The sequence below is a fragment of the Colletotrichum costaricense genome (genome assembly GCF_030867565.1).
Source record: "Colletotrichum costaricense strain IMI 309622 chromosome Unknown Scaffold_4.1, whole genome shotgun sequence".
Classification (NCBI taxonomy): Eukaryota; Fungi; Ascomycota; class Sordariomycetes; order Glomerellales; family Glomerellaceae; genus Colletotrichum; species Colletotrichum costaricense.
In genome coordinates this window covers 1,999,497-2,015,189 of record NW_026848233.1, presented here as the reverse complement: position 1 = coordinate 2,015,189, position 15,693 = coordinate 1,999,497, and the positions used below count along the sequence as shown (strand labels likewise).

Genomic DNA, 15,693 nt, shown 5'->3' with positions numbered 1-15,693 from the left:
ATCTCAAATTCCAGGTACCTCTGTTACCAATTTGTTAACTTTGCAATTCTAGGCTTGACCTCTCCTCTCTTCCGTCTTCCGATAACGGTCAGTACCGATCTATCCATCCACCCGGTTACACACGAGCGGCTTTCAACCCAACATCTTCGGCCATCATCACCTCGCCCCCTTCGCCTCCCGCAATTCTAGATAGAACATACAGCCGCGACCGAAACGCATACTGATACTGCAAGATAGTGTACACATCAATCATGGCCTCATCAATGGCGTTGAGGAGGTTTGCTGCTAAGCCTGCTGTACGTCGCTCCTTTGATCCGTCCTGCGTTTAAATACGGCCTCGGCTTGAACAGTAGAACTAATACTTGGCAATCTCAGTTCTCGCAGGCGCGCGCATTCTCCACGACCAGATCCGCCGCGCGGATTTACGCTAACCAGCACCTCCGCGCAAAGGAGGCTTCACCCTACCTTTCCAGCAAGTACCCCGTCGTCGACCATGAGTACGACGCCATTGTTGTCGGTGCCGGTGGTGCTGGTCTTCGTGCTGCCTTCGGCCTCGCAGAGGCTGGCTTCAACACTGCCTGTATCTCAAAGCTTTTCCCTACCAGAAGTCACACTGTCGCCGCTCAGGGTGGCATCAACGCCGCCCTCGGAAACATGCATGAGGACGACTGGAGATGGCACATGTACGATACCGTCAAGGGTTCAGATTGGCTCGGTGACCAGGATGCTATTCACTACATGACCCGTGAGGCGCCTGCCTCCATCGTGGAGCTTGAGAATTACGGATGCCCCTTCTCAAGAACTGAGGATGGCAAGATGTGAGTCGAAGAAAAGAAGGCCCAGAAACACCTTGGATACAGACAGATGCTAATATATCTCGCTTCACAGTTACCAGCGTGCATTCGGTGGTCAGTCTCAGAAGTTCGGCAAGGGTGGACAGGCTTACAGATGCTGCGCTGCTGAGGATCGTACTGGTCACGCTCTTCTCCACACTCTTTACGGACAGTCTCTCCGTCACAACACCAACTACTTCATCGAATTCTTCGCTCTCGATCTGATTATGCAGGATGGAGAGTGCCGCGGTGTCGTCGCCTACAACCAGGAGGACGGCACTTTGCACCGTTTCCTTGCTAACCACACCGTCTTGGCCACCGGCGGATACGGACGTGCCTACTTCTCTTGCACATCTGCCCACACCTGCACTGGTGACGGTATGGCCATGGTTGCTCGTGCTGGTCTGCCTAACCAGGACTTGGAGTTCGTTCAGTTCCATCCCACTGGTATCTACGGCGCTGGCTGCTTGATCACTGAGGGAGCCCGCGGTGAGGGTGGTTACCTTCTGAACTCCGAGGGTGAGCGCTTCATGGAGCGTTACGCCCCCACCGCTAAGGATCTTGCTTCCCGTGACGTCGTCTCCCGGTCCATGACCATGGAGATCCGCGAGGGACGTGGTGTTGGCGAGGAGAAGGATCACATTTTCCTCCAGCTCAGCCATCTTCCCGCTGAGGTTCTTCACGAGCGTCTGCCCGGTATCTCCGAGACCGCCGGCATTTTCGCTGGTGTCGACGTTCGCACCCAGCCTATTCCTGTTCTGCCCACCGTCCACTACAACATGGGTGGTATTCCTACCAAGTACACCGGTGAGGTCATCACTGTTGACGAGTCTGGTAACGACAAGGTCGTCCCTGGTCTGTTCGCCTGCGGTGAGGCCGCCTGTGTCTCTGTCCACGGTGCCAACCGTCTGGGTGCCAACTCTCTCCTCGACTTGGTCGTCTTCGGCCGTGCCGTTTCCCACACCATCCGTGACAAGTTTACTCCTGGTACCAAGCACAAGCCTCTGGCTGCTGATGCTGGTGCTGAGGCCATTGAGACTCTGGATGACGTTCGCACGCGCGAGGGTAGCAGAACCACCTCCGACGTTCGTCTGTCTATGCAGAAGGCTATGCAGACTGAGGTCAGCGTTTTCAGAACACAGGAGTCTCTGGACGAGGGTGTCCGCAAGATGACGGAGATTGACGCTCAGTTCCCCGACGTTTCCATCAAGGACAAGAGCATGATCTGGAACTCTGACTTGGTTGAGACTCTTGAGCTCCGCAACCTGTTGACCTGCGCGTAAGTTCCCTTTAATACTGCTCCTTTCATGGGGACGTTAACTAACGACGAATAGTTCCCAAACTGCCACTTCCGCCGCCGCTCGCAAGGAGTCTCGTGGTGCCCACGCCCGCGAGGACTTCCCGGACCGTGACGACGTCAACTGGATGAAGCACACCCTCTCTTTCCAAAAGAACCCCCACGGCAAGGTCGACCTCGGCTACCGTGGCGTTATTGCCAACACTCTGGACGAGAACGAGTGCAAGGCTGTTCCTCCCTTCAAGCGTGTGTACTAAACCTGTTATGATTAGAACCGGTGTCGGGTGTTGGTAGGAAATTCGGTTATGCGAGGGGAAAGGAAGACGAAGACGATGGGAGGGCCAGAGAGTGGCGGAAGGCAATATCAAAGGCAATCGTAATACCACGACAACAATTTAGTTAATGATCGTGGGTGAGCCGCGTGGGGGATATCGCTACCTGGACCCTTTGGAATCAGGCTATTAGGGCTGGTGCATACACCGCAGGCTTTTGGGCTTTGGCTCTGGAGTTAAAAACGTGTAAAGTAGGAGGAGAAATTCATTTTGTTCAAAGACTACACTCGGGCAGCCTATTCTCTGTGTCCTTGGCGCTCTATCGAAGTTGATTGAGTTATCGATTAATTGTGAGGCACAGAGAAACTGAGTACAAGTTTAGGGATGTCGTCGATGTCGTGGCTCCAGCGACTGTATCATCGCGTAAGAAACTGAAGTACCCTTGCTGAAACCAGGTTGCTAATATGTAATGTATGAAGGATATCATCTATTCATTATACAGGATCATCAAACGTTTGTCTCAATCGCTTCCTAATTCTTTCATCCCATTCATGAACTTTGTGGCGTCGGCGAGCGCCCTCAGTAATCGGTTGGTAACGTGGACGGGTCAACACTCAAGCTGGACGTGGGTGTGCACAAAGGCTTGGAGTACGACGGCCAGGGCTTGCAGTCGGCGTGGCATCTACATTTTTACGGCAAAGTCAGCAAACATGATACGCTGTACTAATATGTGAGGCATTAGAAGCGAAGAAGCAAACTTACCCGCCATACCACTGTCCGCACTCGTTAATGTAATCAACACACACGCTACGCGTGCTGCAGTTGTCGACCGCCGTCGTAGGTAAAGTAGTCAAGCTGGGCGGTGCCCGAGTGATTGTCGGGCTGCGCGTGGGCGGCAGGCTGGGCCGGGTTGGCCTAGTGAAGGAGGGCTTGAATGTCTTCGAGATTGTCGACTTGCTCAGCGTGGATTTGCAAGGCGGCATGGTGGGCTTCATCTGCGGCTGGCACATGTCGTAGCAGCCGCCCCATCGGATTCCGCATTCTGGATTGATGCCGTCGAGACACATGGTTCGCGGGCAGTCGGCGGCGTTGGAGGGCGGGACTTGGATCTGGGCGGCTGATAGGCCGACGATGGCTAGTATTGTGAAGATGTTGTTGGAGAGCATGTTGACTATTTGGTTGCGTGGTGACCTTTGGTGATGAAGATGATCGAAATCTCTGCGGTTGCGGTGTGGTGTAGCTTGAGATACAGAGGGGCAGTTGTCAAGTGGGTGATGAAAGTTGCACAGTAGCAAATTCTCTGATGAAGCTGGACATCAAGGTTGCTATATATGTTCCCAAGTTTGCCTCGAGGTTGTACGGGTCGGCGAGCTCTCCGATCTCCGTCATAAGGGTAGCTACCAAGACGGGAAGACGGGCACTAGCACATGTAGGTTTGTGATTCTCTCGGCCGCAGGCGAGCTTGGTTCGCCCTGCCCAGCCTCAGCAGACGCAGCCCCAGTTTGGTAGTTCATTCCACGATAGCCTCGAATTGGTGGTGACCTCGGCCTTCTTGGTGTGATTGCCAAGAGAGGAAGAGATATGCTAGACCCGAGTGCAGATCATCCCAGGGCTGCGATGAATGGATGATGAGCGCATCCGGTTCAGAATTGGCGACATAGTGCGCGCCGCAGGACCAAGCCGCAAGGTGTAGTCCATAATGGACGGCTGTCTGGTGATCTAGGATCGACGGTGAAGTCGATGTCTTACTCTTCAGGCTGTTTTCGAACAGCTCGAATTCCATCCACAGTGCCGCAAGAAGGTTAGCAGGTTTTCGCTCCCGAGGATCAAAGGGATGAATGGACAGGATTGCGGGGTCCCATAAGGTTATACAGACACACGACCTTTGTTCGTGATACCCTTCAGCTTGAGAAAGATGTGCGAGCGACGGAATCGGACAGAAAACGGTTTTCTGCGGGCTGTGGTAGGTATACATTCTTATCGATCATGTCCTTGGTGAAGAATGAAGTCTTCTCCCACAATAAACAAGCTTGGGCCTTCATAAGTAGACTTACACATAGAAATAGTGGTGATGTTCTCGATGTCGTCTAGATCAATCTGCAGAAACTCTCGATAGCTCTACAGTGCCTAATTATCAAGAGAAGTTACCGGTGCGAGCCGACGTCAAGGCAGTACCTGTCGAGGCCCCAGATTATCATATTCCTGCCAAGGCGCTTGTCTCAGGACGGCGTCGATCTGGACCACCTTGTCAGCGAACGGTCTCCGCGGATAGATTTGGACCGGTGATCTCTAACTCACTTCCCAAGTCGCATCCGGTCCTTCGGATCAAAAAGATCAGGGCGATGCATCAGGCCGTCTGCTGCGAGATGCGCCATGTGGCGAGCAGGACCCTAAGCGAGTAGTATTAGAGCAGGTATTGGCCCGGCCGGGACATTTCCCGAAGTCATTTACTAGAATCCTCGACAGGTTCGTCTTGGATATCCACGGAAAACCCAAGCTGCAAAGTGTCTGCGATGCTCTCAGGAGTGTGGAACCGACAAACATGGTTTGAGAGGCCACCACAAACCCCTTCCGCCGTTTGGAGGATTGTCACCGCAGGTATGTTCCAGGCAGCTTGCTGTAACATGCTGTGAGAGATTTTGCTCACCGCTTGGTAGTAAAAGCTGATGGCCTCAATCAGGCGATAGGTTAGACAGTTGTTCGAAGGGAGGTCATCTCGTATTTTGCGAGGGATGTCCATCCCGGGATCGAGAAGCGGGCACCAAGCCTCGCAACGTGCAAAAGCTATGAATAGCACCGAGCATGCGGCCGATCACTTCTTCCTTTGATGTAAAGAGGTATTGCCCAAGAAGTCTATCGACCCCTTCTTCCTGTCCAGCTTGGCCACTTGTCCTCCCCTTATGTTGTCCAAGTCAAGGACATACGTTGGTCGGAACGCGGGGAGAGATCACACCCGTCGCACTGAGACATAAGCCATGGCAGGCTCCTGTCGTATATCATAGTTACCTCGCTTTTGCCTTTTTGTCCTTGCCACATACGCAGTGCTCTGATGTACTTTGAGGTTCCTTCCTTGATAGAAGTCAGACAGTTAGTGATCACCACGTTTGATTGAGATAGCTCCTTCTCATATTGCATGTACCAGGCGTGCTGGGGCATGATAATTGACTGCGAGCCACACGAACGAGGCCGTCTCCAGCAAGTTCCGTTATTGGAACCCGGCGATCATCGATAAGATCATTGATTTTGAGACTGAAACCTTTACCCCCCCCCCCCCCCCCGAGTGGGAAGAAGTGTATCCTAGTGTTTCTGGCCATTCCTTTCGATATCTAACTCCTGCAAGAAAGTGATATATGCCCCGCCAGTCATGCCAATCATCATTATCAGACCTAGAAGACAATATAGTGGTGTCTACAAAGTAAGAAGTCATTTGCACTCCGGAACAACCGGCAGGCGATTCTCTCAGGGTTCAAGGTGTAGGCTCACATTACCCCGGGTCCTGTTTCAAGCGGTAACCCACGCCGTCTTCCCAACGCTGGGCCATGTCTCAACCGCAAGTCCTTATGCATCTCCCCGGAAATCGTTTGACGAAACAACTCTTTCTCACACCAGCCAAGGTGGCAGTACGGCAGCGAAACATTATCCCGGAAACCAAGCATTTATGATATTGTAGTGACCGCCCCTTATTTGTTATTTTCTAACTTTCCTATGTACGCCTTTGCTGGTATCAATCAATGCTGCCCAAACGTGGAATGAAGTTCCACACATGCTAATAAAATCTCTTCATTTTCCCTCATTGGTTCTCGAGGTACGCCTTCCATCCTTTACTCTGCAGCTCAGAAGCCTTGTGCTCAACTTCCCGGGACATGTTGCTCATGTACTGAGCCATCTTTTGCTGGTACTCGAGGCTGGACGACCCGAGAATCTTGACAGCGAGGAGGGCAGCGTTGGTGGAGTTGTTGATACCGACCGTTGCCACGGGGCAACCGCGGGGCATTTGCACGATGCTCAGCAAGCTGTCGTGGCCGTCAAGATGAGTGGCCTTGACGGGCACGCCAATCACTGGCACAGTTGTCTCGGATGCCAGCATGCCTGGGAGATGGGCAGCACCGCCGGCTTTGGTGATGTTAGTAATGTCTCCAAAGGGTCGATCGACATATGTAGACTTACCAGCTGCGATCAAGACCTTGATGCCACGCTGCGCGGCGGTCTTTCCAAGTTCAACCATACGATGGGGCGTACGGTGAGCAGAAGTGATGTCAAGGTCATAGGGAACCTCGAAATGCTCAAGAATCTCGAAGGCACCCTTCAAGACCTTGAGGTCTGAGTCAGAACCCATGGTGACAACAACCAAGGGCTTATCGGCGTTGCGGGAGCTAGTCTTCTTGGCAGGAGACTCTTGCAGACGAAGTTGGTCTGAGGCAGCATCAAGTCGCGCTTCGCGCATGTAGTTCACCTCATTAATCAGAGGCGCTGCTAGCCTCTCCAAGCTGGAGTTGGCAGAGTGAGTCGTCACGGTGATGTGTCCAATCTTGCGGCCAGGCTTGGACGATTTGCCATAGAGGTGGAGGAACACATCCATGTTGTCATCGTATAAGGATGTGGTCAGGTCGACCAACTCTTCGTGGGAGTCTTCACGCGCACCGCCGAGAATGTTGAGCATCAGAGCGCCGGAGACGCGAGGCTGCAACTTGATAGATCGCGGGAGCATGTCCAAGATGGAGTGGAGCTGCGCCTTGTACTGCGACATGTAGGGCACACCCTCAATAGTCCAGTGGCCCGAGTTGTGGGGACGAGGAGCAACCTCGTTGACGGTGATTGTGCCTATCATCAAGTTAGTTGATCCTCGAGTCTTGTAGTCTCTGCTAACTGACCGTCCTTGAGCAGGAACATCTCAACAGCGAAGACACCTCTGCCCTTCACCGTCTTGATAACATCCCCAGCCACCTGGCGTGCCTTCTCACATACATCCGCACTGACTTGGCGAGGTGGGTAGTACACCTTGGTGCAGATACTCTCCTCGTGGATAGTTTCGACAGCCGGGTAAGTGTGAACCTTTCTCAACTCGCCGTCCTCATCCTCAGTTCGCACAACCATGACGGCGAGCTCCATCTCGAAAGGTACCCACTTCTCAGCGTAGAGTGAGAGCTTGCCCATCGTCCGAATAGCCTCCTCATAGTCCTCCGGGCCCCTAACCTTGAAGTTACCACGGCCGTCATAGGAACCCTTTCTCGCCTTCAGCATGAATGGGAATTGGAATGCCCTGTAAGCAGCCGTGAGGCTCTCAGGCATAGCAGGGCCGGATTCAATGGCCATCTGAGGGGCAATGGGGAGACCACCCTTGGCGAAGTGCTCTTTTTGCAAGTACTTGTCCTGGATCAGACGCAGAGTCTGCCAATGGGGGTGACAGGGTACTTTCTTGACGGTGCCTGGAGCAGTGATAACACCGCGGGTCGCAATCTCCTCGAGAACCTCAGTATTAACGTGCTCGATCTCGACAGTGAGGACGTCACACATGGCAGCCAATTCTCTGATCTTGGCCGGGTCCTTGAAGGAACCGGTGACGTGCCGGCTGTTTTGGTTAGCTTGCTTCGCAGGACAATTGGCCTCGTCCAGGATCGCGATATCGATGCCGAGGGGCCCCGCGGCCTCGCACAACATTCGGCCCAACTGGCCACCTCCAAGGAGGCCGATGACGGGCTTCTTGACCATTGTGAGGATCGACTTTGCGACTATAATATCGCGAGTGCGGAGGCGAGGAGAAGCAAGTTAGAGCGAAACAATAGCCCAGATCAAAAGAAGGGTGGAGAGAGTGTTTCCCGAGGGAAGAAACGACTCATAAATGCAAGCACTTGGCTGGGGTAGAGCAAAGTTTTGACGCAGGAAGTTTACAGGTTTCTGCCCCATTGGGCAGGCGGTGAAAAATCACCCCGCCGTTATCGTCGCAAGAGAGCCCCACCCCCACTATGACAGCACAGGTGAGGATCGCCCATCTAGGTTTGATGCCACAGGGCCCCCCTGCTCCACTAAGAACCTCTGTAATTCTTCGCTGCAGGCGCCTTCGACGTTGTGAGTGAGTCCTAATCCGACTCAATCACACTCTCATCTCAACTCGGGCATTATACCACTCACTCTTGTGGGTGTCCAGATTGTCACCATGGCGGCCGACCTCTATAATGGAACTCTTTCAGATAGAACACAGTAGGTTTTGAGTTCCACTTCTTGTTCACCATGAGTCAAGGGGACTGACAACATGTGACTTTACGCAGTCCCCTGAAAATATTCGATGCTGCCAAGGGTCAAGATAGATTTCTGAACGTCTCAGCCCCTATGGTGAGGTATAGCAAGGTGATTCAAATCTGGTATTTCAGTCAAGGAGGCCATTGACTCATCACCGCATAGCTCGCTTTCCGTCAAACCGTTCATGAATATGCTACCGATCTCTGCTGGACACCCATGATCCTGTCGAAAGAGTTCAACCGCAATAACTTTGCCCGGGACAGTGGTTCGTTGACTCCCCTGCGCCTCACTCCGGTATCTTCCCACGGTCTGACTCTTCTTCAAAGATCTCACAATATCCACCCGTGGAGTTCAGCCTCCCACAATAGTTCAATTTGGCGCAAACAGCCCTCTCGAGCTCGCCCGCTCATCATCTCTTGCCGCCCCTTTTGTCAACGGTGTCGATCTCAACTGCGGGTGCCCACAGTCATGGGCTTGCGCAGAGACTCTTGGTGCCGCTCTTATGGAGCAGCGTGAACTCGTACGAGATATGGTCATTGAGACTCGTCAACGCTTGGCTAGTGACGGTTGGCACGTTGGCAAGGAGCGGGATATCGACAGTCCAAAGGGGAGGAGCGTCAGCGTCAAGATCCGTGTGCACAAGGACTTGAGGTGAGTGCACCTTACCTCCTCTCGGGAACCGTCCTCCGCTTACTCACATGCTTCACTGACTAGGAAGACGATGGACTTCATCGACACTGTCATTGGCAACCCCCTGAACCGTAATATCGACTTCCTGACGATCCATCCCCGTACCCGTCATACAGCATCCACCACCCCTATTAACACCGAATCTCTTGGCATTCTCCTCGAGAAATACGGTGACACGCTCCCAATCCTTCTATCCGGCGATGTCTTCTCCATGGCCACGCTACCCCTGTCGACGGTATCCAAAGCACCAGAAGAACCTTTGGAACCGACACTGATCAACGGCCATAATGGCTATACGGACTTCACCCCCAGTGGCACCAAGTTGGCAGGTCTCATGTCTGCGCGGGGTATCCTCGCAAACCCTGCTCTTTACGCTGGGTTCGAGTCTTGTCCGTGGGAGGCTGTCGAATGCTTCATGCGCCACGTCATTCGTGCCCCGATGCCAGTGAAGCTCGTTCAGCATCACCTTCACGAGATGTGCGGACCAGGTATGGGGCCGGATAAGCGTGCTTTGCTGAATCGACAGGAGAGGGCAGCATTACTTGCTCTCGAAAATATGGTGGACGTGATAGATTTCTTGGATGATGCGATCAATCGCAAGACAGGCAGGACGGAAGGACTTCATCGAGAGCCGAGACGTAGCTCAACAATTCATATACCATAAACTACTACCCTCTCAATCTGCAGCGATGTTTTTTGACTTTATGATAAATTCGCTATGAATTGTAATCACTGCTAAGGTATTTCCTACCTTTGCAAAGCATCGCTTGCGCCATGACCTCTGCCAAACTATCACCCTTGGAACGCCGTGTCTCTGTGAAAGCGTGCTGTGACTCTCGCGCATACCAAGATGCTTGCGCTTGAAGCCGCCTTAAGTGAGTGACCACTATGGTACATAAGCGTCATCTTGCGCCTGTCGACCCTTTGTCCGAATACCCGCCGTAAAATGCGATGGACCTCCAACGCCCATGGTCCGTGGGATTATTACAATGTTACAGGCTAGAGCTCCTAGTCCAAGACCTCCCCTTCATCTTCATCGGACAGTCGTGCCCGCTTCTGTTCTCTGCCCTCGGAATCCGAGTCAAGCTCCTTCCTCTTTCCTGGGGACGCCAGGTTATTGCCATTCGCTCTCTCTGGCTCCTTAAGCGTGGCCTGCGAGCCAGACTCAGTATTAGTGACGTCATCGCGACCATTAGCCCTAGCTCTTGGGCTCTGCGTTCCTCTATCCAGCTCAAAAGGCGTGCCTGCTGTAGAGGAGAGAGCATCCTGGCTCATCTGGTCCCTTGGCTGTCTAGTATTGGCCAGGTCAAAAGCTGGTGATGGCAGTGACGGGTTCTGTTTACGGAGCGGGTTCTCAGTGTAGAACTGTCGGACAATGTCGATGGCCTTGGCACACTTGTCTTCGTTTCCTTTCAGTGCCCTCCACCACGGTTCGCCGTTGACATCTTCGATCTTCTGCTGTGTGTGTATACTGGCAAAGAAAATGGCACTGATGGCAACGTCGCGTGCTTCGAGCAGTAGAGGGATGGAGGTAAGGCAGGCGTCGCTGCAGAACGCCCAAGCTGACTGCCTCAGATGTTTGTTGTGAACTATTTCGAGTTGACCGAGAAGCTCGAATAGACGCTGGTAAGGGTTCTCCACCATGAGGTCGAATGTGAGGTATTCCAGCATCAACTCCTCGTACATGAGAATGCTGTCTCTCCACCGCCAGTACTCCTTGCTCATCTCATCTATCATTAGCTTGGGGTTCTTTTGGGCGACCTTCGCCACTGTGATGATGATTTCCTTTGTCTTCCGACAGTTTTCTTCTGTCTTATTCGCGAGAAAGAGCGCAGTGGCTGCAATGTTCTGTTCAACCGATTCCGTCAGCATTGGTTCAGCTTGAGCCTTTTGGGTCCCTCGTTTGGATCTGGGAAGTGCGGATTGTGCCTGACACTTATAAGACACCAACACGAACGCATTTAGACTGGGGATTGAGCAGAGATATGTCTCACGTAGTGGTGGATGCCGTTCTTCTCTTCAACCATACTGTATCGCATATAGAACCGGTGGAAGAAGACACCTGCAACCCAAAGGGTGATTTGGGGCAAGTCGAGAAGAACTCCGGCCTGATATATGAAGTTGACACCCTTCGCGCGTCGTAGGCGCTCCTCTGCCGGTGAAGTGCCATCTAGAATACTCGGTGTGCTCAGGGTCTCGTCGGGGGTGAAGTACCACTGAATGGGCGGAGGTCCTGGTGTTTGCGCCCTTGACCGCTGGGGTGAGCGCGTGTCTCGCTGAGAATGAGGGCGCGGCGGCGAGGTCCGCGATGAGTGTGTCGGGGGAGATGGAACTGCAGGTGGCACATCAAGACGACGCCCGGGAGATCTGGATTGCCGGTCTGGTCGAGGCGGACCCGGGGGGAGCGTGGGAGGCTGGTAGGCCTCTCTGGAAGGCCGATAGCGATCGATACTAGCCATCGCCGCGAAATTATTGTGATACCTCCAAGTCGGCGATTGGTAAAAGTTGATGTGAGAGACTGATCATGGGTGAAATGGCGCTCGCCGTCGCAAGTGGCAGTGTTGGATGATGGCGGAATCGCTTTCCTTGGTTTAGCTGAGGTGGATTTTCGACCCTGTTTGAGTCGCGTTATCTTATCAACAGATCCACGTGATCACTTTAGACCCCTGCGTGTCCTGGCCAGCAGGTGGATAGGTACATCGGATGGGAAGATAGATAGGTGTTCAGGTCAGGTAAATGGGGAGCTGCTCGATTTAGCCATCCCCGAATCTTGACCCTTAAGGGATCCTTAAGAGGGGAGAAATGTCGAGAAATTCATCATGGTTGTGTAGAGTGCCTACGGATTTCGAGGACAGGAAGCATCGAAAATACTTTTACTACCTAAGGTAGGTACGTTACGGTCCATGGCCTGCGCTGGAAGCTATCGCACTTCGAGGTAGGTAGGTCCTTATGTAAGCTTGAGGTGCACACGGACCTTGGTGCTGAGGTGTCTCCGTACCTGCAGCAGCATTTGCCCATTCCGAATCAGGCAACAAGGCATCAATCAGCTTGGTACGCACTTTCCCTTGCTGAAGCTGGCCGTGACGCGAGCATGGAGCTGCCTGAGCTACTCCCCAAGTCAACGTCAAAGAACCCCATTCCCCATTCCAATCATCACCAAGCCCAACACTTCCACGAACATCAACGAAAGCCCGCTCAGAAATAATTCTTTACTCTCACTACCCCTTATCGACCGGTTAATTCGACAATTTCCCCCGCCCGCTGACCGCCGAGATGGACAGCCTTGTGGCCAAGTACAGCCGCCCGGCGTTCGAGCAACACAACACCTTCAGAGACGATGAGCAGGAGGATCTTGAGCTCCTGGGTGGAGCGCCGCCGCTGTCATTGAAGTTTGCTATGCCCCCGGTCGCACATGTGAGTTCAACCTCTTAACTGGGTTTCCGTTTGAACCTGAGATGCACCATCAGACTGACATGGGGAACCCCTCAATGCAGCCCTCCTCCTGGCTCCGCGCAGCAACAGACGACCGAGCCAACCCCGACTGCCCCATCAAGATTGCCCACGGCACAACGACCCTCGCCTTCCGATTCCAAGGCGGCATTATCGTCGCCACCGATTCCCGTGCGACTGCCGGAAACTGGATTGCCTCGCAAACAGTGAAGAAGGTCATTGAGATCAACTCAGTGCTCCTGGGCACCATGGCCGGCGGTGCCGCTGACTGTCAGTACTGGCTTGCATGGTTGGGCATGCAGTGCCGCCTGCACGAACTCCGTCACAAGCGCCGCATTTCCGTCGCCGCGGCGTCCAAGATTCTCGCCAACCTCGTCTACTCATACAAGGGCATGGGTCTCAGCATGGGCACCATGTGTGCCGGCGTTACGAAGGAGGAGGGCCCCGCGCTGTACTACGTCGATTCAGACGGCACTCGTCTGCCTGGCAACCTCTTCTGTGTCGGTAGTGGTCAGACTTTCGCCTACGGTGTTTTGGACGCTGAGTACCGCTACGACTTGACCGACCAGGAAGCTCTTGACCTCGGTAGCCGAAGTATTCTTGCCGCTACGCACCGTGACGCCTACTCTGGTGGTTTCATCAACCTCTACCACGTCAAGGAGGAGGGCTGGGTCAAGCATGGCTTCAATGACACGAATCCCATTTTCTGGAAGACGAAGCTGGAGAAGGGCGAGTTCACCAACGTCACTGCCGACTTGGACTAGATGTCGGTGGAGAAGGACAGTGATTTGGTGCCGCTGAAGTCATACGTGTCGTGGGGTTCCTTCCAGAATCCCGCTTTCAGCCAGTCTCCAGGCGGAAGCCCGAGACCGAATCTCGCTCCAGTGTCGCTTTTGCCGGGACAGAGCGATATATCCCACCTATCACTATGACGTGCAAGGAGACAAGAAGATTTTACTACCTCGCACAGGAATGAATAGAACGGTTATGATAGGCAAATCGAGCGCAGTCGCGGGATCGAGCATGGCTTGTCAGGTTGTCCATTAGACATCTATACTCTCAAGGGAGAGTGCAGGTGTTGTGTAACTTGTACACTAGATTATGATACAAGTTCATTCTCACGCTTCTTCTACATTGTTATTACATGTGATTCTATAACCAAAAAAGGGGTATCATAAGGTTTTAATGTTCTCTTCTTCTCCATCCAGGGACACCCAGGATGCCACCCTCTTCGCTGGACGGGTCAATCGACCACTTGCGCTCAGGATGTACGGAAAGTGAACTCTCCCAGCCAGCTTCGTACATTTCCATGCCGGTCCATGCAATCATGGCCGCATTGTCCGTACACAACGCTGGCGGGGGCGCCGTGATCTCCACATGCTCGAATCCGCGGACGTCGAGCAGCTTCCGTAGCACGTGCATGAGGAAGCGGTTGCTCGCGACACCGCCGCTTACGACGAGTGTTTTCAGTGCATCTTTCAATTCCGGCTCGGCGGCGAGAGCGAGGAAGATGCGAGTTGCCAGGTGCTCGAATAGGAGGCGCATGGTGGCGCGGGCGAGGATCCGTCGTTCGTCGAGAGACATGGAGCCGCCTTTTGAGGTGGCGATTTTGCGGACCTCGCTGCCTAGGCCATTGAACTCGTAGGATAAGGCGCGGGAGGCGGAGAGGGGAGGGTGGAGAGTCCAGGAGTAGGGTGGGGGAGCGGTGTACGGCGCGATTTCGTCGACGCGGCGGAGGGGAGGGGTGTATTCGTAGTCGTGACCGTGCTGGCTTTTGGGATCTGATGATGATAGAGAGGAGGGGACAAAGGAGTCGGGAAAGGCGAAGCGTTCGAGGAGGGCGCCGTACATGACGTCTCCGTGGGATGCTAGCATGTCCGGCGGGAGGATGTGGCGCGCTGCCTTGTCGAGGGCGTCGCCGACGGCGATGTTGGAGGAGGAGGCGAGGATGCGGTGAGATGTGAGGGAGCGGGAGTGGACGAGCTGGGTGTGGCCGCCGGAGACTAGGAGGGTGAGGAAGGGGTATTCTGGTTTTATAGTAGCGGTGACATCGACTGTTGGAGAGGAGGAGGCGGTGGTGGAGGAGGACGCTGTAGATGTCGTCGGATCATGGCGGGCGAGCGCGGAGACGAGGCGAGGGGTGAGGGCGTGGGCTTGCATGTGGTTCACGGCCAGGAGGGGCACCTGCCATGCTGTCGCGAGGCCTTTCGCCGTGGAGAGCCCGGAGGCGAGGTTCGCGGACATGCCGGGGCCGCGGGTCACCGTCACGAAGTCGGGTTTCTGGCGCCGAGTGCCGGCGACTGTGAGCGTGTTGTTGCTTGATAGCCCTAGCTCTCCTGCGAGAAAGCGACCTCCCCCTTTCCCTCCTTCTCGTATCAACTTGCTGTCATCGTGATTCCGAGCTTCTTCCTCGGAGGCAGCTGGGGGCAGAGAGGAGAGGGCTTCGGCGACGAGTGGCGCGAGCGATGCGTCGTGGGAGCGTAGGGCGACGGGCGGGTAGACGCCGCCGTAGGCCGTGCTGTCGGATGTGATTTTGCGGTGAAAGTGGAGGGTCGCGCGACCCAGGGGACCGGGGTCTTTGGAGAGGAGGGCGACGCAGGTATCGTCGCACGATGTTTCGATTGCGAGGGTTAGGAGAGTTCGGTGCTGGTGCTGGCGCTGGAGCTGGTTTTGCTGTCGAAAGGGTGTCGGCCGCACATGCGCTGCCGGGGCTATTGCTGCGTTACCGTTGATGGTTCGATGGAGGTGAAGAGACGGAGCGCGCCATCTTTGGAAAATAGTGAGGGAAGGGCAGCGCATTGAGGGAGCATGGTGTGGATGTAGGTGTCGGGAAGTGCTTCGCGAGAGGAAGGCTACAACGCGACGATGAGAAGTTCGGGAAGCTCTTATCTTATCACATGTAATCTTATCGGTT

At 54.2% G+C, this 15,693-nt stretch overlaps 7 protein-coding genes across 7 annotated transcripts; 3 read left to right on the top strand and 4 right to left on the bottom strand.

The window, feature by feature from the left end:
• Positions 1-251: 251 nt before the first annotated feature.
• CCOS01_04718 (succinate dehydrogenase) lies at positions 252-2,387 on the top strand (the record flags this gene model as incomplete). Its single annotated transcript, XM_060452899.1, has 4 exons — positions 252-296; positions 376-818; positions 889-2,112; positions 2,168-2,387. 4 exons carry the CDS (start codon positions 252-254, stop codon positions 2,385-2,387), a joined length of 1,932 nt encoding a protein of 643 aa, XP_060316857.1.
• Positions 2,388-2,981: 594 nt separating this feature from the next.
• On the bottom strand, positions 2,982-3,568 carry CCOS01_04717 (uncharacterized protein; the record flags this gene model as incomplete). The annotated part of the gene is made up of 2 exons (XM_060452898.1): positions 2,982-3,084; positions 3,165-3,568. 2 exons carry the CDS (start codon positions 3,566-3,568, stop codon positions 2,982-2,984), a joined length of 507 nt encoding a protein of 168 aa, XP_060316856.1.
• Positions 3,569-6,192: 2,624 nt separating this feature from the next.
• CCOS01_04716 (phosphoribosylaminoimidazole carboxylase) lies at positions 6,193-8,111 on the bottom strand (the record flags this gene model as incomplete). The annotated part of the gene is made up of 3 exons (XM_060452897.1): positions 6,193-6,515; positions 6,570-7,223; positions 7,274-8,111. The coding sequence occupies 3 exons, from the start codon at positions 8,109-8,111 to the stop codon at positions 6,193-6,195; spliced, it is 1,815 nt and encodes a 604-aa protein (XP_060316855.1).
• Positions 8,112-8,556: 445 nt separating this feature from the next.
• On the top strand, positions 8,557-9,993 carry CCOS01_04715 (dihydrouridine synthase; the record flags this gene model as incomplete). The annotated part of the gene is made up of 5 exons (XM_060452896.1): positions 8,557-8,600; positions 8,669-8,732; positions 8,802-8,904; positions 8,966-9,290; positions 9,354-9,993. 5 exons carry the CDS (start codon positions 8,557-8,559, stop codon positions 9,991-9,993), a joined length of 1,176 nt encoding a protein of 391 aa, XP_060316854.1.
• Positions 9,994-10,337: 344 nt separating this feature from the next.
• On the bottom strand, positions 10,338-11,788 carry CCOS01_04714 (cyclin-K; the record flags this gene model as incomplete). Its single annotated transcript, XM_060452895.1, has 2 exons — positions 10,338-11,177; positions 11,324-11,788. The coding sequence occupies 2 exons, from the start codon at positions 11,786-11,788 to the stop codon at positions 10,338-10,340; spliced, it is 1,305 nt and encodes a 434-aa protein (XP_060316853.1).
• An 814-nt stretch (positions 11,789-12,602) lies between these two features.
• CCOS01_04713 (proteasome component PRE2) lies at positions 12,603-13,543 on the top strand (the record flags this gene model as incomplete). Its single annotated transcript, XM_060452894.1, has 2 exons — positions 12,603-12,743; positions 12,797-13,543. The coding sequence occupies 2 exons, from the start codon at positions 12,603-12,605 to the stop codon at positions 13,541-13,543; spliced, it is 888 nt and encodes a 295-aa protein (XP_060316852.1).
• A 418-nt stretch (positions 13,544-13,961) lies between these two features.
• On the bottom strand, positions 13,962-15,578 carry CCOS01_04712 (glycoprotease; the record flags this gene model as incomplete). The annotated part of the gene is made up of 1 exon (XM_060452893.1): positions 13,962-15,578. The coding sequence occupies one exon, from the start codon at positions 15,576-15,578 to the stop codon at positions 13,962-13,964; it is 1,617 nt and encodes a 538-aa protein (XP_060316851.1).
• Positions 15,579-15,693: the final 115 nt, after the last annotated feature.